The sequence below is a fragment of the Manis javanica genome, chromosome 10 (assembly GCF_040802235.1).
Source record: "Manis javanica isolate MJ-LG chromosome 10, MJ_LKY, whole genome shotgun sequence".
NCBI classification, from domain to species: Eukaryota; Metazoa; Chordata; class Mammalia; order Pholidota; family Manidae; genus Manis; species Manis javanica.
Window position 1 is genome coordinate 41,895,691 of NC_133165.1, and position 27,939 is coordinate 41,923,629.

Consider the following 27,939-nt stretch of genomic DNA (forward strand, 5'->3'; position numbering starts at 1 on the left):
TGCAAAAAACCCTCTGTTACTTACCACACATGTTCTTCCCTCAGAGAAAACCCATCAGACAGGAAGAAACAGAGACAGCAAATAAATTCATGTTTTATTCTGTAAAGCACATATGCACATAATTCAAACACAGAAAATTAATCTGGGAGCAAATGCTGTAACAGATCAGCTACTGACCATCATGCAGCACAGTAAGTGAAATGGGTGCACTGGCCCTTGTGACCCCATGGTGCCTGCAGGGGGCCCAGAAACCAGGATGCTGAATCTCTACAAACCGCCAAAGAAAATGCAACAGAAATGGCAGGTTCCTAATGACAAGAAAAACTTACAAATAGAATCAACAGTGATTCAAGTCATACAGTGAAAGGACAAAAGGAAAAAGGAAAGAGATCAATATGATCTGAAACACCATTTTAATAGTAAGTTGCTGACCTTTTGTTGGACCTCCAGTCCAAGATGCCTGAGGACAAGCCAGTGCTCCTCCGCAGGGTCACCCCTGCGTGGCAAACGGGCCCTGTCTGTGACACTCTTTAATCCTGAGGTCCCCCAGCAAGACAGTGGGGGATCGGGCCTTCTGTCAGTGCCCAGATAATAACAGGTCCACCCACCTTCCTGAGGTTCAGTGGCTGTCCCTTCAGTTACTAGCCCTCTTCGCCCAGTGCCACAGCCTCCCCTTCTCCATCCTTCCTTTATACACCTGACTGACTCTGGTCTCCCTAAGATCTTTGACAATTACCTGCTGGGGTGAATATTGAATTTTAAAGTGTGTGTCCTGGACTTGTGACAAGTTACGCTGTCCAGGCATTTTTGGCACTTCCTTTCCTCATGCCTAACCATGTCCTTCCTCCCTGACAACAGATTCCAGCCATCCCCTGTAATTAAAACTAGGATAATTAGTATCACCAACAAGCTGGATTGAACAAACCAATAAAACTGACTTTTTTCACCTGTCCTTCTCTTATATTATCTGCCAGTTATAAACCTATCCTTAACTCCACTTCACTGGGATTTTATTAATTCAGTAGCAGCTTAACCTAAAATCGTTGGCCTTCATATTGATGTTTCTCAAGACCAAGCCAAATGGCTCTTCCTCAATCTTGTCTCGTAAGAGTCTCAAAGCCTCTAAAGAGAAAACTAAATTAATAGGTTAGTCATGTAACATGTAAGCAACTTATATAATACAAAAAACTGGATAGACAAGTACGATTATTGTGCTTAAAAGGTACTGAAAGGAAAACACAGGATATTAACATACCAAGTCACCACAGTGATTCTTTCAATGATCTTCAGTAAAAGCCTGCACTTGTTTTCCACTCAAGAATGCCTAGGATAAAATGTTTTACAGCAAGGTTATTTCAGACCTGCAGGACTGATTCTAACTTAGGACAGACTATGAGCCTGGAGTTAAAGGAAAGAAGTGTTGGCAGTTGGGTCCAAGGTTCTAATTGCCCATCTGCTAGAACACTGCTTGGCAAAACACAGACGTCACTAATGACAGTGAGTTATCAAGGCAAAGGGTATTAAGGAAAAGAAAACCAGTAAGAATGCAAGTAACAAGAAAGGACTGGAAAAGATGATGACATTTTTTTAAATAATGAAGATGGATTCAAAGGAAAGAGGGATAAAGGATCTAGATCATCAAAATATTATAGGAAAGAAAAAAATATGCTTTTGGTTTTACTGATAAATGATGGCCTGTCAGGGCTTTCCTTCAAATTTCACAGGCATCATTTTCATAATGTTACTGATTTACTAGGTACCATTTTCCTTCTAAAGATACGTTAATTGCATAAAAATAAATGCAAAAAAAAGAAAAAGGAAGAAAATCCACTCCCTCTTCAAAGAATGCAAGAAACCATTTCACAAATAGCAGATCAAATCATTATTCCCCTTCCACACCATCAGCTGCATTCCAGAAAAGAGAATAGCTATTTTCTGTTCTTCTCTAGAGTTATTTACTTAATTTTTAAGCCCTTGTGAGTGAAGAAGCTGCTTTAACTTTTGTAATGGAGGAAAGAGGAGCAAACGACAGTGGAACATTCTGTCCAGCTCAACTCAAACCAGACCAGGTTCCTCACCATCCACGTGGAAAATGAAACTTAGATCTTTATCATGTAGGTGGCTTTTAAATATTTAACTCTTTACTCAAGATAAAAGCACAAGTCTGTCCTAACTAGAGTAGTATTAAAATATGACTATTTTATTTTTTCTTCAAAGGAAAAAAACTTAGAAAGATAGGCATGTTTCCTTGCAAGCAAAATGGAGAAAAAGGTATTATTGTTGTTACTATGATTATTAGGCCACAGACACATAAAATCCACAAAATGGATTGGTGGCTCTGGAAATGCAGTATCGTATCAATGGTGCAGACCGTTTCGGACATTCTGTACATATCAGGCTGAAACAAGAACTAGAGCAAACCTCAACCCCACCAGCAACGAAATGCCCGTGACCTTGCTAAAGACAGCACGGTGTGCTCCACTACCGGGAGATCATGAACCCTCTCTGGTGCTATGTGCAATCAATCCTGCTGAGTCCACAGGTGAGGCTGAAGAGTTCTGGCTGCACCCGGCGCGAAGCACGTGCATCACTGGAGCATTTCTGAATAGATTTTTATAAATATATACAAATCAGTTACAGGCACTTGAAATGTCTTTGGCTGGAATAACCCAACATTGCAAGATAATGTATTCACAGAGTGTCCAGGCCCAGGCTGGGTTCAGCAGTCAATGATTACGGTTCTCAGTCTCTCTCAGACAAAGGGCAGTTGCAGGACTAGGCATCAGCCAAAGCCACCTGAAAAAGCAGGAGGAGCCATCCAGTCACACAGCACAGCCCAGCCCAGGTAACTCAGCCCCACCAGCACCCTGGCTGGGCTCCAGTCCCCACCCAAAGATGAGGAGCTACACTGCATGCATCCATCAGGCAGGGGAATGATTAAATCCCTACAAAAATCTCATCAAAGAAGGAATGAACGGAACCTGAAGTTTCCTGCAAGGAGCAGCCCACCTGGCATGAGACCACTGTACTGAGATGGAGTTAACTGTTTTGAAACCCTGATCAACATTCCCTCAGGGGATTTCTCAAACTGAAGGAAGTGGAAGGAGGGAGCCTGCTGAGGTCAGCTGCTGTTCATCAGGGATCTGAGAACAACTCCCACAATGTATCTCTTACCACCTAAGGCTTGGGTTTATGGTTGAAAATCCACCATGATTTAGGCTGGCGGTAGACTACTTCTGATAAAAACACAGGAACTAATTTCTCAGGAGGAAAGGTGCCTCCACAACAAATGGAACAAGGACTGGGACTTTCTGTATATAGAGATCTTTAACAAAATGCTGGCCCAGGCTCCAGCCACTGCTTACCTTCTCAGGACAAAATTCAGGATTGCTCTGACGCAATTTGCTGGGTCTCCCTTTGATAACGGCATAGCAAAACATTGTTATCACCATCACGAAGAGGAAGTAACTGGTGTGCATGAGATGCAAATTTATTAAGGAACGGTCATCCTAAATAAAGAGAATAAATCAGAAACATCTGCTCTAAGTTACTGGAATTTTTAACACTGGGTTTCTGGAAGCAGGGGTCACAACCTCCAGATTTGCTTTAACTTAAATTCTTAAACTGGAACAGGAGGTTTCTCTTTCTGTCTTCTAAATTACTAAAGCTGAATCTCCCTAAGTAAAGACATGGTGTTCCTGACACCACCCTCTGCCCTGGCTTCTGTATCCCCACACTGCTCAAATACCCCCTGCAGGTGCCCTCCCAGAGAAGGCCCAGAGGCCCAGTCTTCAGCTCCTACCTCTCCCTTCCACCCTGCTCCTCCCACTGCCTTTGGGTCACATGGCTGTCAGCCCAAGCCGGTGTTCCTAACTCCTTGTTACTCTCCAAGGAAGAGCTCTGCACATCACCTCCCCACAGGCAGCTTCCCACAATGAGGGCATCTGTGACTCCCCTCTTTGAACTCCCACACTCAGTTAATTGCCAGGTCCTGTAGCCGCTGAGCGACCACAGCCAGGCTTACATTTCTTTCCCCTCACCCAGTTCCAGTACTGACAACATCAGCCCATCCCAATGACACACATCAGGTGCACGCACAGAGCAGTCTTCCCAACAGGCCACTTTGCAATTACCCCTTGCTAAAGTAGCAACTGCTCTGTCAGAAGAGAAAGTCTAAATGCCTCAGTGAGGCACAAAGAACCTTCCGGAACCTGGCCTCTGCCACTATCCAACCTGATCTCCGCTGTTCAGTCCTGCAGGTCCCTGACCTACCAACTTTCACAACTTGATAAAAATGAGACATAAGAGAAACAGATCAAGCAAAAACAAAAGAGATCCACCTAACATATCCTGATAAGAAAGTGAGGGCATTTGCAAAAAATCAGTGCTGTCTGTTCAAAGTGGGCTCAAGTCTAAGAACAAAGCTAAATAAGCATATCACTCACTAGTCTAGGATTACAGTATTTCTCCCCTTTTCTTCTTGAAAGAAAATCCTATCCAGCCTCAATATCTAGCCAAAGATTCATCTCCTCCTATTTCCTTCTACCTTTCTGAATTCTAAACTATTTATTGACCATAAGCAAATATGTTCTTTTGTGAATGGCTGTGTGCATGAGTAAAACTATACAAGCTTCTCTGTAACTCCTGAGTCAGGTATGAAACAGGTATGCTCCAAAAATAACTGTTGCTGGGCAAATCAGAAGGTGAAAAACAGACCAGAGTTTTCTTAAGCAAAAGGGTGGCATGTTTTTCCAAGTTGCAGCCACTTCACCTAGTTTCTCAATCCAGCTGGAAATCTAGAATGGCACAGGCTAAGCTAACCCAAGGAGGTATGCTGGGCCTACTCTAACAGTTTCCAGGCATAAATGCGTGCACACACACACACACACACACACACACACACACACACACACATGCACACACACAATGATTTTTCTCACTTACATCTGGAACAATAACTGTAAGCTTGGGATTTAAAGCATGATAGACTTTTCCAATGGCCCCCTTATAACACCAGAATGGATTGTAATCTTGAGCATATTTTGTATTGGCATCTCTGGCCGTTGTGAAGATCTTGTACCAGAGCGTGGCATTGCTGTAAGTGTCAGGAACACAGTGCGGTGGCTGTCTGCAGGGAAGATAGGGAAAGACCTGTGCTCAGCGGCCTGACACATTTACCTGGATCTCCCCGACAGCTCCTGGAACAATACTAAGCACAGCCACGTGTATGGAAAGGAGAAATAAGAGACATACATGTTTCTTTGCTATAACTATCATCAAGTTTTTAGTACAGGGATACTTTTTTTTTTTTTTAATGCACATGTAACAGAATGAGGAACAGGCATCCAAGATTTAGCAGTTTGGATGTTAGATTTTTGCCTTCAGAATTCAAACCATGACCTTCTCATATATGATATAGCCAAAGAGGGACCTGTTCCTTTTAAGCCCAGTTTCTCAAATTAACTAATTCTTAGTTACAACTGAAAGTTTTACATACAAACTTCTCCATTAAGTATTACAACCAACAGCAAAAAATGTTTAACTTTACTTGATCTTATCCTAAAAAACTCCAATCTTCTACAAGAGATAAATCCCAGGATAATTATTCTTATTTAAAAAGGATTCACCATAGAATTCTTTTAATAGGCTACATCTTGTGTATCTCATGTGTTTATAGATCACAATCTCATTACAGAGAAGTGAGAGGCAAAGAAGGCAAAGCAGTAACACTGACAGCTGCTCAAAAAATATGTAGCGAAAGTTGTAGAAGTAACAGTTTCATGGAAAATAAGGTTCAATTTTTACTTTCCATTTAAGAAATAACTCTTTCTGATAAAGGAGATTAAAAAATCTTTATGTTTTGGGACCCTTAATTATGGGCCATTCTGGTCCAGGACCTGGTCTTTTTCATCTTTTCTGCGACATGCCCCTTCCCTGAGGAAAAGCAGCCTGAGGACATGCAACAGCCTGAGGCCTTTACCGCCTTGCTGGAACATACTCTCTGAAGTTTCTGTGCATTAAATCTTACCTTTAAAATTCCAAACAAAACTTAAGTAATCCTTAGACAGGTCCAGGAAGTAACAGTTCTACAAATAACATAATGCAAGACATCCTGAGAATTTGCTGAAGCACCCCAATCATATTCACAGTAAATGGACCTCCTCATACACATCTACTGGGCTCAGGAAACCACTTACACGGTGATGGGGAACACACCAGGGTTGGCAGTGAGGGTCATGCAGGCTGTGAACACCACCTGCTCACAGTGACCATGAAGGGCACAGTCGTCCGAGCTCCACGCTGCAGGCAGGGTAAAGGTAATATTTATCTCTTCCTGGGCTTCCCTGCCTATGAAAGAGAAACCGGGGGGGTGGGGTAATTGTTTTGTTTTGGCAAATAAAGGCAAGAAATCATATTTTCATTATTCTCTGGGATTTGAATGGATCCTGAAATCAAAACAACACAAGAATCACCTATCCACCCACAGAAGGACACTTGGCTTCGTGGGATTTTAGGAACAGTTTTGAGCCAGACTCTGAGGTCCGCACACCTGGTAGAGCTGCAAACTGGCAAACAGAGAGACCAGAGTTGCTCCAGAGCCAGAAGACGCCAAGCAAGGGCCCTGGGAGGGCCAACGGGGAAAGCTGGGGGTACCACATTTATTAACACTAGTCTTACCATCTGTACAGCACTCTTGCCATTTCCAAAGTGCTTTTATGAGTCTTATTTCACTTAAAATGTACCACTACCCAGTGAGCATGACCAAAGAAGTGTTACTGGCTTCCCTTTTATATGTGAGCACACTGAGGATCAGAGGCCCTAACAGGCTTAAGAAAGGGCATGGGGGCAGCACACTCAAAGGCACTGAGAAGTGACTGGTGGCTACCATGGGGTGGGGTGTGTGTGCGGGGAGCAGGGGAATAAAGGGGCAGAAAACCTCTCAGTCATAATATAAGTTGGTCACCGGGCTGGTAGTACAGCATGGAGAACACAGCCAATGGTTCTGCCACATCTTTCCATGTTGACAGATAGTAACCACACTAGTGGGAGTGAGGATTTAATAATATGGGTGACTGCTGAACTACTGTGTTGTATATCTGAAACCAATAAAAGATTGTATATCAATGATACTTCAGTTACAAAAAAAGACAAAAAAGAAGGGCACAGGGCTGGTAAGTGATGATACTTAAACAAAAACCAAGGTGTTCTACCACTACAGCAGAGGAAAAAGGCCCACTTAGACCATGGAAAACCCAGAAGTTACCCTTACCTTATACCATGGGAACAGTTCTCACCTATAGCAGCCAATGGGAGGGCAGCAGGTACTCACGAGTTCCTTTAAGGACTTTCGAAGGCTCTTAGTAACCAAAGAACCAACGATTATTCTTCCAAGGCCCAGGCCTCCAGCATGAAGCCTTTCCAATTCCAGTTTCCACTACTTTCCTCAACTTTTTCCTGAATCACAGTTGTTTGACTTTAGTACTGGTCAAGGGCAACATTCAATGTTTTATAAATGCTTCTTTTTAATATTATCTAACAAGCACTTCTACAGCATTTCCTCTGTGCAAGTACTTAATAAATATTAACTCATGTTATCCTTGTCTCTTCCATGATACCAGAATTCTAGAAAAAGACCAGATCTTAGGCTTTCCTGTTCTTTGAAGCAGCTAGCAGTCCTGAGCTAATGGTGGGCATTCAAACATTTGTAGAATAGCAGTACTTGCAGTATGTACTGAAAACTCCAACATAATAAACCTGAATAAAAATGTTGTTTGTAAACATTAAGACCAGAGATAGGCCTTACAGTTTCTTCCCCTTTTCTCACTCTTACAGGCTGTTATTGAGAGCCTAAGGCATACCAAGAACTTCATCAAGTGAAGATACAGTAGAAATGATTCCTTCTTGACGTCATTTGACTCAAGCTCAACAAAGTGGGGAAGACATGCAAAAATAAAAAATACTCTGATGAGGAAAGCCATACACTGCTAATACTCAGCCTGTAATAGTGATTGCCTGAGAAAGACTAAAAGGAAACTGGCTAATTCATACCTGAAAGTCCGATCTGATGCCCTAAAATGGTTGAGTACAGATGGGTGACATTGCGGGAGAACCCTCCAAAGGGTTTGAGTGGGTCCAGTGTTAGAGTGATGGCAACCGAGATGTTAACTGGGCCTGAATCCTCCAGGGCCTGTGGGGACTGAGTGGATGCTCTGGCCTGCCCGCTGGTCATTGTGCTTTCCGGAGTTGTAGTGTCATTTGTGAGATGCTTTAACGTTTCATTCTCTGATACACACAAGTCCAAATCATTAAACTGCAGCAGAAAAGTATTCCAATCCTTCAGTATAAATGAAACAGAGAGAAACAAGTGTGAGTAGTCTAAAAGTGCAGCCAGGCAGCCACACAGTCATGCCCCTCAGTGGGGAATCATACAACAGGGTAACTACACTTCAGAGCTGGTCACTAAAACAACGGTGACCAGACAGCCATCAGACTCTTGCACTGGCATACACCTAAATCACTATCATACTCAGAGCCTAAAATATGAACGCTTCATTGGTATGAGATATTAAATAAACTGTGTGATTAAACCAACTTATTCAAGAAAATATGTAGGGGAAAAAACAGCATTATGATACTTACAGAAAATGATCTAGCCTCAGAATCAAACCTGAAATCTTGAACAAAAGTAGCAAAACATTAAAAGCATTAATTCAAACCTATTTAGTATTACAATTAGTTTTTTTTAATGTCTACCTTAAAATAATTCTTCAAAAGGTCAATTCTATATGTCTTGCTTTCTCTCTAGAATGCAAAACCACAGTAAATAGCAATACTTATGTAGGACATTTTCCCCCTTGTCATGGACTTTGGATGTCACCTTAGAACAGGACAATTTCATGAGAGAAGAGATATCTTTAGGCTTCTCTTGCATTGATGGTTTAAATCATAAGCAGTTTTAAAAACACATAGAGCTGATTTTATCATGGTTTAGCTGATATCAACATACCAACATAGTAAAGTACCTACCCGGGTCTATTTTCATTTTACCAGAAACTCAAAACAACTCAGGCTGAAATAGTAAGAAGGAACTAACCTAGGTTTCTATATGTAACTTCTTTTTCTAAGCAACATTAGTCTACAAAAAGTTGCCAAATATGAAGACCAAGAGAATTACACTCCCAGTTACTCTAACAGCATTAAAAATGCCCCTTAAGCAATCCCCAAGCAGTCCAGGGAGTCTACCTTTATGGCCTCTGTATCAGCACAGGGCAGATAGTAAGAATGCAACTGCATGTATCAAATTACAGCTTCCTGGCCGCCTACAAACTCAGCAGACCATTCAAGAACATTAGGGCTGAAAATGAACATTGTAGCTTCATCCCTTCATATTCTGGACATGAGGAAAGGGAGGCGAAGAGCAAATTAGGAACTCTCCAATTCCAAAACTGAAGTTAGATCAAATTTTCCGAGTCATAGCCCAAAACTTTTCCCATACATCTAGGATCCCCAATTCAAAATAAAATCACTAAATTAATTATAACCAAAATTCTGCCACATCTTGTCATTGCTTTCCTGAAGAGCTCAAGTCCATTTTTAACAGTCAGCCAACTGCCAATCTCAGGCCCCATTATGATTATTAAGAGCTAATTATCCAGGCTACATTTCAACCTCTGGCCTTGGCTGACTGCTCAACACAAATGCCAGCCCAAAGGGAGAGCAGTACCAGGATGCCACAGAGCTGTGGTTGTGACTAGAATGTTCTCAGCCCCAGTGTGAGGGCAGCCTGTTTGCACAACCTTTAAAAATTCAGGCAGGGTCAGAAAGAGAACTAAGCCAGCCACTATGTCTCTTGGTAAGAAACTCTTTGAAAGGGTTTCATGATAGAAATAACTAAATTCTTTACTTTGCCTTAGAGTCCACTTGTGAAGGAGGCCCCTCTGCCAAGATCGCCTAAGGTCTGGAATACCACGGAGCATAAAAGAAAAACCACAATTCCCACTACACTTGCAGAGAACTCTCCTCTCCAACACCAGGCACACACAGTGCACAACAATGCAATCTCACCACTCACCCACATTCCCACTCCCACCCCACATGCCCAAGAATAGAAAGTGTGAGAGAAGGTGCTCAAGGAATACACCAGGACAGGAACCAATCTATAGTAGAAGAAACCTTATCCACCAGTGGATTCACCATATCATTAATTCAGCATAATTTCTGACACATATATGCATTAGTAGGTATATTATCATTCACCTCTAATAAGTAAGAATTTTTAACGTTGTAGTGTTTTCTAGACTAAACATACACTTTTTTTAACATCTGCATTCTGAGTGTTCAAACTTACACATACCTAGATTAAGGATTAAAGAGCAATGCCCTAATAATAATAAATAAATTGACTAAAACGTTAAAATCTAGGAGGCAAGTTTGTAGATAACTGAAGTTTTCCTTGATAAGAAAAAGATAAATATATTTAGAAATAAGATCCTGCTTTCTATTCTTTAGGATCCCTTCTTATCCTATAAAATAAGCTCTCAGGACAGCTGATAAAACTCCCTGATGGTCTAAATGAGTAAGCTGTAATTGGTAGCATTATTTAAATCAGTAACTATGACTAGGTATTTCCTAACAAAGTGAGTCACCAGGAGATAGAAGACAAAAAAATTCTGAATACTGCTCTTTCTTACTGGGATAAAAAAGTCACAACTAAATAAAGGTGTGTGGAGAGCCCAAAGATGTTTCCCACTCCATAACATCCAAGCCAGCCGGAGATGGAACTTAGAATATACTGTACCTCTGCCATTTCCGGTGACTTAATCTCTTTGATTTTGAAGAAATAGCCCAAGGTCAGGAAAGCTATTGCCATGGCGCTTACACTGATCATAAAGACCACCAGGGGAGGCCGGCTGCTGATGTACAGCTTCAGGTTCTCCAGGGGGTTGATGTTGAACATTATTCTGATCAGCTCCACCTGAAAGGAATTAATCGGAAGACTCATGGACTGAGGTGCCAAAAGGAAACCCATGATTCTCATTTGTGTGTCCTTTAATGGGGTTGGGGGGATGAGGTCACTCATTATTGAACTTGAGAAATGTTTAATCATAAATCCATTCAAAAGATTAGAAGGAAAAAACACTAAATGTTAACTGTCATTATTTCCAAGTGGAAAGATCTTTTGGAATGAGTCTTCTAATTATTCCATAATGAACATTCACTACTTCCACATTACTTAAGAAAATGTTTAAGCAGGTCAGTAATATGACACAAATACATGCCAGCATGTACTAAAATATATTGAGGATGCTCTCATTTCCTACCATTGAAAGCTGAATTCTATTTATCAACATTCTGTCCTGTTTACTGCCAAATGCAACATACCGGTTCCAGCACAGCACCTGGCAGAGAGACACTCATTGAATATTTCACTTAATTCCCTCCCTGCTTAAAGCCCTTCTAAGGCTTCCAACTGCACCAAGGATGAGGTCAGCAATAGCACTCTGCAATGGCCCAGAGTTTCATGACGTGGAAGCCCTCCCAACCTCATCGACTACATCTCCACCAACTTCCCCTCTTCCCTCACTGGGTGTGGACACACTGGCCTTGCTGTTTTTTAGGATCAGCTAGCTTATCAATTTCTGCAAGAAAGTCAGCTGGGACTTTGATAGGAATTTGCACTTATTGTCATCTTAACTATACTGCTTCTCAGCCCATGAACCCAGAATGCTTTTCTATTTATATTTTTCTTTATTTCAACAAGGTTTTGTAGTTAAGTTTGCGCTTTTTTTGCTAAATGTATTACCAAGTATTTTATTCTTCTTGGAATTTTTGAACATGTCCTATCTGAAGACTTCTACCTCTGCCTAAAATGCTTTTCCCAAAAATGTCCACATGCTTACTCTTAGTAAGCAGCAGGTCTCCACTCAATAGTCAGCTCCTCAGAGAGGCCCTCCCTGACCACCCTCAGCCCCCCATCTCTCAGTTCCCTGCTTTCGTTGCTTCATATCATTTGGTGCCCGTCAAGAGTGCAATCAAACTTTTGACTTGTTTACTGTCTGTCACCTCTTATTTGTGAGCTCCATGAGAGGATTTTGCCAGTCTTGTTCCTTGCTATAGCCCTAGTCCCTGGCCCCTAGAACAGCAGCTGGCACATAACAAGCATTTATATATACGAGACATTACAACAACTCTTTAAAAAGCAATTTTTAAGAATGTGTACCAGCTTTAAATTTAAAAGGGAAAAAGATGCATCAACAGCCCCTAAGAACTAATAGCAACAACTTGCAATAGCCAGGCTATGTACTCATTTATCTTTGTGAGAGTCCTTTGACATGGGAAATAATATCCTTTCTACTCTCCCTAAAGACAACCCGTTATTAAATTGGCAAGTACCATTACCCACCAACCTTCTGTGTATTTCTACTATATGTGTATATATAAAGAGCACACAATTTACTGGTAGTGCATGTGAAAATGAGGGGAAATACTTTGTATATATCCTTGTGCTACTCAACATTCTATTTCTGAGATTTGACTTCTGTTGATACACACAGATCCAGTCCACTCAATTTACCTGCTGTACTGTTACGTAAAATACTGGAAAAACCTGGACTGGATCACTGAGGGAAGAACCAAGAGGCACTATAGGTCTTGGAGTTTTGAGATTTATTTTACATTACACTGGCAGGCTCAGAGGGGAGTAATCTCCCAAGGTCTGAGCCTGGAACAAAAGCAAGGGGAGCAATACATACCTTTTTGCTTCCATATCTGTAACATTCCTACATGCACAGCAAACAAGCAAGCAAGGGGGAATAAGTTTAGGGAGTAGTGCCTGGCAGAGTGGGGAGTGAAGGGGAGGAGGAAGTTAAGGGAGTTTCTGTTGTCTTTGCGAAGAAGAGCAGCAGAAGGGAGTCACCTGGACTAGACTGCTGTCCTTGTAAGTTTCTCCCTATCAGTACAGTTTGCATTTGTATTACAGTTGAGTTATCCTGGACTGAGGCCAGTGAGGTTCTTCCCACTGTTTCGCTCACAAAGGGAACAGCAGTCACAGAACAGCTCTAGCACAATTAGGTCCAAGGTAAGCTCATCCACAACCTGACTTTGTATTGTCATGCTGATGTGAACCAGAATGTGAAATGGTACCTCACCATTACTTTAAATTGCATCTCCCTCAAACTGAGCATCTCTTCATTTATCAGCCATTTAGGTTCTTCCCAGGTCTGATGTCTGAATCTTTGCTATGTACTAGTAGGATGTTTGCCTATTTCTTATTAACATTTAGCAGTACTTTTTATATTCTAGATATAAGCCCTTTCCCATATTTTATATCATAACTACTGCAAGTCTGGGGATTTTCTCTAATATAGTTTATGATATCTTTTGCCATATGAAAGGTCTTGATTTTTTTAAACAGCTTTATCGAGATATAATTCACATACAATTCACACATTTAAAGTCTACAATTCAATTCACAGAATTAGGCAAACTTACTTTCAAACATTTTCATCATCCACAAAGAAACCCCATGCCCTTTAGCAGTAACCTATCACTGCTATTCCCCCCAGCCCTAAGGCAATCACTAATACAACTTGTCTTTATAGATTGTCCATTTTGGACTTTTCAAATAAATGGAGTATGTGGTGTTTTGTGACTTCTTTCACTGAGCATGATTTCAAGGTTAATCCACACTGTAACATATTAAGTAATTCATTCCTTTTTTACTGCCAAAAACATTCCACTATATGAAATATTTGATTCATAAACACTGGCTATCCATTCATCAGTTGATGGACATTTGAGTTTCTACTTTTTAGCTGAATGATGCAGCTGTGTGTTTGTAAGCTTTTGTGTGGACTTATGTTTTCATTTCTCTTGTGAATACCTGTCCTATTTACCTAGGAATGGCACTGGGGTCATACAGTAACCACGTTTAAACCTTTGAGGACCTGCCAGACTGTTTTCCAGAGTGGCTGCACCACTCTGCACTCTCACCAGCAGTGTAACAAGTGAGTGAGTGTTCCAATTTCTCCAAACCCTCCGCCAATGCTTATTGCTGTCTTTTTTATTATAGCTATTCTAGCGAGTGTGAGGTGGTATCTCAGGGTGGTCTGATTTGCATTTCCTTGATAGATATAAATTCTTGATGTTAATGTATTTATCAGTTTTTTCCTTTTATGATTGTGTATCTGTAAATTATTTAAGAATCCCTTCCCTATCTTTATATGTCATAAAGAATTTTTTAAATTATTTTCCTCTCTACTTACAATTAACTTGAGAGTCCAAAATCAGGTAGTCTAATAGTTAAGTATTATACTTAACTTCTATATAGATGGTCACTTGTCCAATACCACTTATTGAACATGGTTTTTATATTGAACATGGATTAGTACTGCTGTCTCTCACATACATTAAGCTCCCAGATATATGTGGGTTTGTTTCTAGGCTTTTCATGTTTCATTTGCTGTATCTGTCCCTCCCTATCTCAGTACCATGCTCTCTTAAATCCTGCTACCTAATTCAAGAAGTCTGCCATTTTACTTTTACTGTACTTTGAAGCAAAACTGCCTCGGCTATTCTTGGCCCTTGGCTCTGACAGGAATTTAGGGTTCTAACTGTAAATTTCCCAGGAAAATCTTGTTGGGATTTAAGCTGGAATTGTACTGAATATACTATTTGGGTAAAAAAGGACATCTTTACATCTTTAATGTGCTCCCTAATCTAGGAACATGCTATCTCTTCATTTATTTGGGTCCACTTTTCTTTTTCAGCAATTTTTTAAAACTTTCTCTTACATGTCTTGCTACATTGATTTAAAAACATACTAATTTATGCAGTTATCACTGATAGTAACTCCTAAAAGTTACATTCGTTTTTACAAAAGCAATACACTTTTGTATACCATCTTAAATCCAGATACTTCGCTGAAATCTTATATTCTAATTAGCCTGTTTGTAGCTTTTCTTGGGTTTTGTGCAGTCACATTACAAGCAACAAGTGTTTCTTCCTTTGCAGCCCTATTATTTTTTTCTTTTACTACTTTTAGAACCCTGACACCCTCAATGAAATGATGAATAGAAGTGACAACAGAAGGAATCCTTGTCTCATTCTGGCTTTAAGGGAAATCCTTCCAAGTGCTTCAATATTTAATATGATCTATGTTAAGGGTTTACCAGGTTAAGGAAGTAGCCTTCTATCTCAAGTTTGCAAAGACGTTCACTATAAATGTTACAATTTAATGAATGCTTTATCTGCAACCTTGGAACAATCAATTTTTCTCTTTTAATTTGTTAACATGAATTATGTTGACTCTTTTCATGTTGACTCATAATTGCATTCCTTGGATAAACTTAGTATGATCACGATTTTTAAAACCTACATTGCTGATTTATGCTTACTAAATTTTATTCTGAATCTCTACACCTACTCATAAGTGAGATAAGAAACTCATAGGCCATGAGCATACTCTCCTTGATCAGTATGACTACGTCAGCCTAGAATAAAATTAATTTTATCTATTTTTTAGAACAATATGTATAAGATACTCACTTCTATTTCTTGGGACCTTGATAGACCTTGTCCAAAAAACCATCAGATTTTTGTTTGGTTTTGTATTTTGTTTAAACTATCCAGATTTTGTAATGACTATAAGTCTATATTTTTTATTCCTATTAAGTTAATTTTCATATTATTCTAGGAAATTGCCCATTTTATATCAGTTTTTAAGATTTCTGGCACAGCATTATTTTGTGATTTGTTTTACTTTAAATTTAATTGTAGTTATGTTCTCTCTTATTACCTTTTTGTGTTTGCCTTCTCCTCTCTCTTTCTTCAATCAATTTTTCCAGAGCTGTACTGTGTTCATGTTTTCAAAGAACCAGTGTTCGGTTTTGTAACTTATATCTAGATAATCTCTTTGGGTAATACCTACTTACGTTTTATTATTTTTCTCCACTGCTTTCTTTGGGTTTTCTCAGTTCAGTTTTTCTAACCTCTTCAGTTGTAATCTTATCTCAGATTTTTAATTCTTTTGTATTTCTAACGTAAGCATTTCAAAATATAAATTTCCCTCAACATACTTCTCTTTTAGCTGTTTTGCTTTCCCTCACTACTACCACCAGTCTAATCCATCAGCAAATCTTGCTGATTTTTTTTCCAAGGATTTATCTCAGATCCGCCCATTCTGCCCCATTTTCCTGTTAAGATGAGAGACTGATTGATCACTTATTAGCCCTCCACATCTCTACAGTCCTAAGGCCTCTATACCCAAGCGCCCACTGACTATCTCTACACCTCTATGTTCCACAACATGCCCCAAACTGACTCATCTGCTTTCTTGCCCAATCTGACTCTTCTCCTGTAATCCCCATCTCAATATAGAACTTTGGAAAACCTCCTAGCCTACTGTTTTACACCCCCACCCCAATTTCCAAGCAATTATTAAGATGTAAAGATTCTATTTCTTTAACATCTCTTACTTCTACCTCTTCCTTTCCATATTCCCTTCCTTAGTTCAGGCCCTCAGCATCTTTTTTTGTAATTATCACTAAGAGTCTCAATCAGGTCTTCTTGCTGCCAGTCAAATGATCCATCCTCCGTGTGCTGTCAGAGTGATTTTTCCAAATGCAAATCTAATCATGTTACTGCTTACATCTCTCAGAGCTTCAAATGACTAAGGGATAAAGTCCAAGCTTCTTAAAATGGCAGTATACAATAAGTTAGGTCTTGCCTATTTCTCAATGATTTGACTAACTGCTTACAATTCCTAGGATATTAGACATTAGACAATATTACAGCTTTAATCCTTTGACTCCACTGGTCATCTTGACCTTTATAAACCATATTCCACTACTTCACCCTCATCTTTCAAGACTCAGTTCAAGGATTACCTATCCCATGAAACTTTTCCTGACCCCTCCTGCCCATGCCCTCAAGGAGAAGTGATCAGTTTCATTTCTATGCCCCCACTATGTACATTTCTCACACAGAGACTGAAACACCTTACTGCAGTTGCCTGTGTATACCTCTATCTCACCAACCAAGCTGTAAACAACTCAAGGGCAAATAATGTCTTACTCGTTTCTGCATCATCAATACCTTGAAGCAAAATAGGTGATTTATAAATGCAAGTTTACTAAATGAATCAGACTTAAAATATAAACTAAAAGATAATCTACAGAGTGATTACACAAGATTGCAGGATACAAGGCTAATATACAAAAATCAACTGCTTGCCTATATACATGTTGAACTTGAAATTTAAAATACAATGCCATTTACATTAGCACCCCAAAATTAAATATTTAGGTATAAATCTAACAAATAATGTACAAAATCTATATGAGGAAAACTGGAAAATTCATAAACAAAATCCACTAAATAAATGATAAGATATTCCATATCCATGGATGCAAAGACTCAATATGTCAAGACGTTAGATCTTCTCAATCTGACCTATTGATTCAACACAGTCCCAATCAAAATCCCAGCAACTTACTTTGTGGATACTGACAAGCTTATTTTAAAGAGTAAATGGAGAGGTAAAAGAACCAGAATAGACAATAGTGAAGGAGAAGAACAAAGTTCTTCTACTCAACTTCAAGACTTAATAAAAAACTACAGTAATCAGGACAGTGTAGTACTGGCAAAAGAACAGACAACTAGATCAATGGAACAGGACATCTCCGAAACACTCCCAGGTAAATGGAGTCAGCAGATCTTTGACAAAGGAGCAAAGGCAATACAATGAAGCAAAGAGAAGTCTTTTCAACAAACGGAGCTGAATGTCCAGATATCCACACGCAACACACAGAAACAATCTAGACATAGGCCTTACACTCTTCACAAAAAATGAACTAAAAAATCACAGACATGCATGTAAAATGCAGAACTACAGAACTTCTGGAAGATATCATGGGAAAAAACATAGATGACCTTGAGTTCGGTGATGACTTTTTAGATACAACACCAATGGCACCATCCATAAAATAAAGAACTGATAGACTGACCTTCATAAAAGTATTTTTCTTCAATTAAGAATTTCTGCTCTAAAAAAGACACTGTTAAGAGTATGAGAAGACAAGTACAGACTGGGAGAAAATATTCATAAAAGACATATCTGATAAAGGATTGTCAAAAATAAGGAACTCTTAAAACTCAATAGTAAGAAAACAAACAACATGATTAATAATTGGCCAAAGATCTTGCCACCTCAACAAAGAAGACATACAGATGGCACAGGAGCACATGAAAAGGTGCTCTACATCACATGTCATCAGGAAATGCAAATTAAAACAATGAGATACCACTATACAATTACTAGAATGCCAAAGCCCAGAACACTGACATACCAAATACTGACAAGGATGTGGAACAACAGGAATTCTCACTCATTGCTGGTAGGAATGCAACATGGTACAGCCACTTTGGAAAACAGTTTGGCAGTTTCTTACAAAACTAAATACATTTCTACCATACAATCCAACAATTGCATTCCTTGGTATGTGCCCAATAGCTGAAAAATTAGATCCAACCAAAATCCTGCACATGGATATTTACAGCAGCTTTATTCATAATTACCGCAACTTGGAGCAAACTTTCAGTGAGTAAATGGATAAACTATGTTATAACCCGGACAGTGGAATATTAGCCCTAAAATGGTATGAGCTGTCAAGCCATGTGAAAAGGCATGGAGGAACCTCAAATGCATATGACTAAGTGAAAGAGGCTAATCTGAAAAGGCTACATACTGTATGATTCCACCTATCAGACACTGTGGAAAAGGTAAAACTATGGAGACAGTGAAAATATCAGTGGTTGCTATCAGGCTGCAGGGGAGAAGGAGGAAGAGGCAGAGCACAGAGGATTTTTAGGACAGTGAAAGTACTCTTTATGACACTGTAATGGAAGATACCTGTCATTTTATATTTGTCCAAACCCCTGGGCTGGAATGTATAAGAATGAATCCCAATGTAAACTGTAGACTTTGGGTGATATGATGTATCACTGTAGGGTCATCAATTGCAACAGATTTATCACTCTGATGGGGACCTTGATGATGGGGGAGACTATGGGTATGTGGAGGCAGTATTATATGGGAAATCTCTGTACCTTCCTCAAGTTTGCTGTGAACCTAAAATGGTTCTTAAAAAATAAGTCTTTCAAATTATCACACATCAACATAAGCCAATTTAGAGAAAGTCCCAGAGAAGGCCTACTGTATTTACTTAAAAAAGTGAAAGCACTTTTTATTTTTGAACAGAACTATTAAAAGTATGAATATTTCAAACTTAAAATTCCTTTCCATCATTCACAAGTGTTTTCAAATATAAAATTAACAAAGGCTAAATAAATTTATTTCCTTTGCAAAGCATTACAAGAAAATTACTGTAATCTTCACAATAGTAAATGTCATTTTTAACTAAATTAACCTCTGTATGTATGAGAAGAAAAGTAGACAGAGAGAAGGCACACTCTCCAGCTCCGCCTCCCCTAGATTCATCCGAACTCCAATTAGAGGCTTTCACCAGAAAAAAGAGAGAAATGACCAGGGCTGTGAAGCTACCTCTCTGGAAAGTCTAGAGATTTAAAGCACATGGGACACTGCCAAAGTTAATTTCACGAGCATGTGAGGTCACATGATTAAAGTCCATTGATACAGTAGTGCTCTAAGACTGGTTCAAAGACAATAGTAAACATCAGGTGGCAGTTTAAGAAAGCAAAAGGCAATAGTGAGATTCGCTCAGTTACCTCAAGCAACTCATGAGTTAGGAGAAAGAGGAGTTACTTTAAAGGAAAGGGAGAAGGCTGTTACAAACTGTCTAGCAACCAATTGGTCATACAGATTAATACAGCATCTGATCCTAACACACTCTTACCTCTGCAACTTTACTTCTAAGAACCTGACTGGAGGAAACACCTACTGCTGAAAACAAAGATTTAACTAATAAGATAATTACTTCAGGAGTGTTTAAAATAGTAAAGAGTGGAAAACTAGATATCCAACAATAGCAGGGAAATAGTTAAAGCATGATGCATCCCTAATAGGGACACTTGCAGCTATTAAAAACAGGATCTAAAGCAACATACATAGACCAAGGCTATTTCTTATTATAGGGTTTTAGGTACAAGAATGTGTGTGCACACACAGCACCTACATGGGGTAAAAAGACAAATAATATACCTTCAAATGCAAACAGTGATGGTTATTTCTAGCTGGTGAGATTGCATATCTTTCTTCTTTTTCTAGTTTGAAAATTTCCATCATGAATATGTATTTCCTTTGTAATAATTTCTAACAATAAAACTTATAATTTTCACTTGATCCTGGTGGTCTTGTGGTCAAAATAAAACTTCATTAAATCTTAGTTCTATTCATATTCTTCATTAATAAAGGTAATAAACAGGAAAAAACAAGATTTCTTAAAACAACCGAGAAAGAAAAACAGAAAACAGGGTAGTCCTCTAATTCATCCTGCTGCTAAAGAAAGGCAAAGCTTAAGCTGCATGATTTGTACTTGGAGGGATCTGTAAGAAACCAAGAATAAAATGAGAAAGAACACTTAGGCTAGACCCCTGCAGAGGATCCAGTACTTCATGCTCCTGGGGCAGGTGGTGCACAGAGGTTCTACAGTCAAGTATGGGCTCCTCCATTAGGGGAGAGGTAGTGGGCCAGTGGGAGGCACTGGGTGGGGGCAGCAGGGGTGCAAAAGGGTACCTGGGATGGTGAGGTGTCCCTACAGGGGAGACGAGTTTCAAGAAAGAAGAGCTTTCGGCCAAATGTGGCTAAATAAACTAGTTAGTCTTAAGAGTAAGAAAAGCAGGGATCTCTGAGCCTCTCTGTTCTTTAGAAAGCACTCAGATGAAACTGGGCTTGCATGAATGATCCTCCATCTGGCAAGATCACTGGTGACGTCTGAAATCATGCCCTGGCAGGGGAGATTGAATGGTAAGGAGGTAACAGGGATGAGGAAACTGAGGCAACAGGTGAACAACACTTCACAGAGGTTCCCTCCCTCTCTCCAAAGCCCATACACTTTCAGATATGGCTACTTGTCCAAGTTTAAAATTGGAATCTTTGGACAGGATAGTAATACCATATTCCCAGATAATATTTGATAAATATTTCCTAACTTATTTTTATTTAAGATACACTGAACCACTCACTACCTGTGGCCCAGACCAAAAAGTTTACTTCACGTGAACACCACCATTCTTCTTAACCTAGATTTTCGACCTTAGGCTAAATGGGAAATTCCTTGAAGCTCTCCTATAAAGTCACGCCCTTTGCAAATTTCTGAAGAGGATAGGAACTGGGGGGAATACCACAGGGAGAATAAGGGAGAAGGAAGGATGAGAGGCAAGTCTGCTGTGCATGTCCCCCTCAGGAAATACACAGCTCTTATGCTACAAGAGAATGGCAGAAGAGAGACCAGGCTGAGAGGACTCACCTTAATGTGGGAGAGGGGCCCATATTGGTAAAAATTAAAGTGGCATTTCTCAAATATTCTCTGATGTTTGAGAAATTCAAAGGGCTTTAAGGCCAGGGTTGCAAACCCTGAGCCAATAAAGAACATTAAAAGATGTGGTGCCAGATTATCCAACTCTTAGCAGAGATGAGGACATGTGCTGGTCTCAAAAAAGCCTGTGCAATCTCCCGCACCCAGCTACCTGAACACTGAGTAGAAACCATCCTCCCTCCCCTATGAAGACGTGGGGAGTACTGGCAGAATACACCCTCAGAGAGGCAAATGCATAGCAATGAAGACAGAGGAAAATTCAAGGTCTCCAGTACAGTGTCAGATGCTAATGCCGAAGTCTGAGTTTCAGTCCTTAACTAACCTCCCTGTGGCATTTGACACCAAGGGTCACACTGTCTTCTAGCTTCCAGGACCTTATTCCTCTGGCTTTCCTTTCAGTTATCCAGCCGCCCCTTCCTTCTCACTCTTCTTCAAAAGCTGGTGCTCCCCCGGAGCTCTCACTGGGCCTCTGCTGAAGATGAATACACTCTTTCATAGCTTCTTGTCAACTTTACGTTATCTCCTCTCTCCTGACCCAGACATCCACCTGCTGGAGCTCTCTTATTTAGATGACCCACAGGCACCATGAACCAAAATAAGGCCAAAACGTATCCAAAGTTGCCAAACCAGCCCCTCCTCAAAATTAGAAACAGCCATCTACCCAGTGGCCCCTGCAGCCATTCCTGACTTTCTCTTCTATAAGCAGTTACCAGTTATCAGTCCTCTCTCTCCCACCTCTTAAATGTCTCAAAAGCAGCTCTCACTCCATCCCCGACTGCCTTCTGCAGCCATACTGAAGTACAAATGTATACTGCTCATGTTTTCTCTCATTTCCAGGATGTTGTTTCTGCAGTCTTCCCACCTTACACAGTGCCTGGTGCCAAGCAGGTGCTTAACAGCATCTAATATCACTGCCCACTGTTTGTGAGAGAGGCACACAGTTCTAGAATTTTGCATGTATTTTATATGATCCTCCAAACATCTGCATTTACAAATGAGGAAATTAAGGCATGAGGAAGTTACCTAACTTGCCCAAGGTCAAACAGCATTAAGCCTTCAAATCCAGTTAGCCTCCAGATCCCATGCATTAACCATTAAGCGCTTACTGGCTTCCAGTAAATGTTATGGGTTTAAATAAAAAGTCAACCACATTAAATGAGATTTAAAACTGAAAAGTATCCATACAAGTTTGCAATAAAGACATTCGTAGTGATATAAGTGCAACTCCTTTCACTAGGGTGATGCCATGAAGTCAGAAAGCAGATTACAAAGGGCTGAGGAGAGAGTGACAGCATCATTCTTAATTGCTACTGTTTGCAATGTGCCTTGTGTAGGCGCCATGCCAGGTGATTAACATACATCACATTTTTTAATCCTCACCAATACCACGAGATAGATAGTACTACTTTCACTGTACAGAAGAGAAAACTGAGTCAAAAGAGTTAAGTATTTTGTGCAAGATTATAATGCAAATAAGTGGCAGAGACAGACTCTGACTTAATTCATTGATCCCAATAGCTGTGCCATTAATCACAGTACCAGGGTTGATAAGCAGGTTTCAAGCCAGATGCAACAAAAATTTTACATGCCATGGATATATAAAGGGCATTTTAGTCATTGATCAATAAAACCACAATTAAGACTGACTTCTTTTAAATTTAAAATGGTTAACCTACTTTCCATTTCTTTAGCAAGGCAACTCCTATCTCAGCACTCTCATCAATTTAGCACATAAAGCAAAGCTGAGTGGAATCTTCTGCCAATGGTTTGTTTCTTAATCTAATACAATTCATAGTGTAGAAGAGACTTTCACAGTAACAATTTTAAACGATCAAGAGAAAACCACAACACATAGCATAAAGTTTTAGTTGCTAAATGTGCGTTTTAGGCAACATCAGTACTTGAAGAAAGACAAAAAGGAAAGGATCAACATGAGCTGATTACATGTTTGTAACCAGACTTATTTCCAAAACTCAAACTTCAGCTGTATTTCTATTCACTTATAATTAATGAATGCATGGCTCCACTTTCAAAATCATGATATAAAACCACCATAACTTCCAACATGCCCTCTCCCTTTTTTAAAAAGTAAGTTTACCATGGTCCCAAAATAGAAAATAGTTTCTGTTTTTTATTTTTAATCGCTGACCATTTAGAAAACCAAGTTAAAAGTATCCCCACATTAGAATTTAATGATTTGGGGCTTAATTAATAAGTACTTAAGAAAACAAATCATGAACAATGACAAGATTAAATGAACACTAAACACTCAATATGATATTGTAACATCCAAACTTGTAATATTGTAATATCCAATATGATATTGTAACATGTAAAGAGAGGGAGATGTTTTGAAAACTGCACTTTTAACCAAACACCATAAAAGTCCAACTGGCAAATGACAGCACTTTGAAGAAAGGCTGTCTTGTAGTCCCCTGGATGACAGTTGTATGTAATTATACACAGAAAGAGCTATAAACCTCTTGTCAAATTTATTCAATTTGTACCTGGGAAAGATAATTAAACGATTTTCACACTTATCAAGATTAATCCTAAATGGAAATTCAACTTGCTAAAATCCTATATTTCCTCCATTTCTTTGTTTTCATTTTAATTGGAATGTCATAGTTAAAAAAAACACAAATTAAAAATGTTAAGGCCCTCTTACATGGCAACTGAAATCTGTGGCATGTTACTATCAACAAAAACATCCCATAGACCTGCCTTCCCTGTCCTCTGTTAGGGTCACCCTTTTTCAGATGCTTGTCTATAACAAGAAGAAGACAGAGCAGTGGGCAGAGAGAAGAGTCAAAAAGATGCATTAGAAAGTTAAGATGACCCAGTCCTACATAGAAGCCACAGGGCATAAATCTGCAAAGAAGTCAAAAGCTAACCTTTTCAAACAATATTGCTTCTCTCTCACTTGCCAACTTTACATTTCCCTATATGGCCCCGGAAGATGTCTGGTTAGCCAGAGACGGGTAAGATTCCTCAAGGGAGGAACAACCTAAGACAGGCACAGTCTCAGGGGGGCCATCAGGTGAGAAATTGGGGATCAATCAACAGAGATGAGGCTTAGAACCTCACCCCCCTCTGTTTTGAGAGAAATCTTCTGCATCCGTGGATGTTTTGTTGCCCTTGTCTAGCTTGGATTAATACTTAGTCTAAGAGGCACAGACCTGATCATCTGCATTTGCCCTCTTACAGCACTAAACTATGTTTTCTACCTTTATCTCGCATCTACCTACCACTTCAGCATTTTATTAAAAAATAATAATAATAATAATAAGGGAGAAATGTGGGATTCACATATAAATCAAGTATAAAAATCAAACGAATAATCATAATTGACCTGACTGTTTATAGTTCATGATGCGTGATCAAAACCTAAAGTTTCTGTGATGACTGCCCTTGCACTGTTCACCATGTAAGAACTTATTCACTATGTAAGAACTTGTTCACCATGTGAAAACTTGTTCGTTATGCTTCAGAAGATTGGAGACTGTTGAGAATTAGGCTTGGGGTTGATTAATGATTGTGCATTGAGTCCCCTATACAGAATTTGATTGTTGTTAACAACCATTTGATCAATAAATATGAGAGATGCCCTCTCAAAAAAAAAAAGAAAAAAAAGATGACCCAGTCCTGAGCATGTGTAAAGAAAGGCTAAGGTTGAAGCCACTGAGACCCTCAGACTAGTTATAATGTTCAGGAGCAAGTACATGGTATCCTGTTTGACAGCTTCAAAGATTCTTGGACAATTACTGGGTAAGACAGCATTTCTGTGAAGTTAACTAGATGTCATTAAATACAATGAGCATCTCTTTTACTGTTCTTAAAATAAGCACTGCTTTAGGTCACTGGCTGCTTAACAGAACAAGACAAGTTCATCAAATAAGAACAATTCTCTAGAACTCAGAAATCCACTAGAAGACAGCTTTTCTGTCTTGAAACAGCATTTAACCCATAATTAGCTGCCTCTTTTGATTATTTCTAGGCACCTATTGCCCAGTTACCTAGTATGGGTGCTGCTCTACATACTGGCCCTACATCCTGAATGACTCAAATCCTCATGATACTCCGAGGTTCACCTCAAAGTCACTTACTTTATGAAACCTTTTCTGAACCTAACCATAACAAAATTCCTAATAGTTGTTATCTCCTTATGGCAATTAAGACCTGCCACGTTTTACAGCCTATCACTTTCTCTAGGTAAATTCCATGCGGGCAGAAACTGTATTTGCACTTAGGTCTGTCCCTCTTCCCTGCAGCACCTGCAGCTACAGCCCCAACAGAGAAAGTGCAGCTCCATCAGCTTTTGGGATCTCAGTACCCAGTGGCAGGTGGGCAGCGAGGATTCCAGGCCACCTCAATTAAGCCCCAGAAATTCTTCCCGTGCCTTTACTAGGGAGTCAATACAGTGTCTTCTTACTTTTAGAGAGTAAATAAATACGCTTGCAGTCATGAAGTATATCTTAGTTGCACAACAGGTCTATTTCCTTTCAGAATCCTTAACTAACATGAGGAAACAGGAAGGTGGTCCTACTGTTCAAGCGCTGAAGGGGAGCATTCATCTACAGACCCCCAAGCTGACCAAAAAGAGTGCTATAGGGACAAACCAGTTTATCACAATTTGTCACCAGCCTTGGGATTTTTCTTCCCACTACTTCCCAGAGCAGCTCACCTTTCAGGCAGGAAAACAGCAGTGCAGGAGGAGCCACAATCACTCCTGCTTCAAAGCGGGCTGCAGAGAAACTTATTCATCACTGAGTAAGGACTGTAATCTGCTAGTTGAGAACTACAGATATGGGATTCTTCAACACAGGCCCCCTCACCAGCTATCCACGCGTTATGGTATTCACACAATTCAAAACAGCACACGCCTTATTTTATTCCTGATGAGGCCTACCAAGGGAACCGTAAGTACATGGATCCAGATTACCTTCAAGTGACTCCTTTAATTGAGTTTATTAAAATGAGTGAAGGTGATAATCCACCCCATCTCTAGATATTTACCAAGCTTGACACATAAAACTGTTTCAGTTTCTGCACACACGTGAGTCTCTTCCTCCCATCTTCTAAGCCGTGTATATTTGCAAACAAAAGTAATGCAAACATGACCCAACGTCAAAAGCGGCCAACTACCAAAATGTTCCCAGTGCCAAAGCCAAATTCTCCAGGCCTCAGCCTCATTCGTGGACAGTCCAGCCATCTCGAGGGCAGAGAGAACCCTTGCTCCGGGCATGAGGGTGGATAACCTCTGCTGCTGGGTAACCAGGCCGAGGCCACCAGCGCAGGCCGGACCAGGGGTAGTGAGGGGCGATCCCCATTACACCCCCGATACACACACACACACACAGCATCTGGGACGGAGGCTGCAGTACCGAGAGGCGATGGAGAAACTCGGCTGCGCGGGTCGCTCGCGACCAGCAGGACCCCCATGCCCACCCCCGGCCTGCACGCCCCGACTCACCCCGCCCGGTGGGAAACGGCCCGCAACGGGCCCGGCCGGCCAGCTGCTCGGCGGACGCCCGCGACCGCTCAGAGCTCACCCGCGGCGGCGCGCGGTGGGCCCTGGGCCGCTCGGCACCATCCTCCCCGCCGCGCCGGGACAGCGTCCGGCTCCACGGGGCCGACGCGAGGACCAGAGGCCAGTCCGGCTCCCGCCACCGCGACAAGGACCGGTCTCGGGCTCCAGCACCGCGTCTTCCGGGTGGGGAAAAACGCCACTGCCAACGCTGCCTTGACCTCCGACACCTGGCGCCTGACGGCGGCGCAGCTGGGACAAGATTCCTCAGTCACGGCCAGCGGTGACCACGCCCTCTGAGTGGGTTACGTGGAGGGCGATTGCGTGCAAGTACGTGGTCCAAGTGCATACAGGCGTGGAGTGCATGACGTACGTGTGTGAATCTGTCAATGTGGTGCTGGGCGTGTGGGAGTTCGTGGTGCGCATGTGTGGGTCTGCGCGCGTATTTAGTGTGTGCTGTGTGATCGGTGTGAGTATAGGTTTGCTCGTTCGAAGGTGTGTATGGTGTGCGTGTGTGTACAGCTCTTTGTGTGCTCGCGCAGTAATCACTGCACGCGCAGTAATTATGCTGATGAAAGCATAATTTCTGAAAAAACTTGGCATTATCCAGTAATCTTGAAGAGGTACATCCTCTGCAGTGTACTACCCTGGAGAATCATTCGCACGTCTGCACAAGAAGCCATAATAAAGGATGTTTATAACACTCACTAAGAATTGAGGAAAAAACAAATGAATACTGCTGACTAGAAAGGACTATTTTAGTCCACTTCATATCCTCTGTTAACAATCTGGACTCTACTTACGTGGAACTCTTCAGACGGTTAATTTTAAAACATTGTGAAAAAGGAGGAATTGACAGAATGCCACCGAAACCTTGATAAAATTTCATGGGAAACC

At 40.5% G+C, this 27,939-nt stretch overlaps 1 protein-coding gene across 1 annotated transcript; it reads right to left on the minus strand.

Moving 5' to 3' along the window:
* Window positions 1–77: 77 nt before the first annotated feature.
* Window positions 78–27,291, minus strand: TMEM248 (transmembrane protein 248). The gene is made up of 7 exons (XM_037002788.2): window positions 26,989–27,291; window positions 10,799–10,975; window positions 8,050–8,335; window positions 6,198–6,348; window positions 4,945–5,128; window positions 3,366–3,509; window positions 78–2,796 (listed from the first exon to the last, which is right to left on the minus strand). Exons 2-7 carry the CDS (start codon window positions 10,955–10,957, stop codon window positions 2,776–2,778), a joined length of 945 nt encoding a protein of 314 aa, XP_036858683.1. The 5' UTR covers window positions 10,958–10,975; window positions 26,989–27,291; the 3' UTR covers window positions 78–2,775.
* Between the last annotated feature and the right edge of the window lie 648 nt (window positions 27,292–27,939).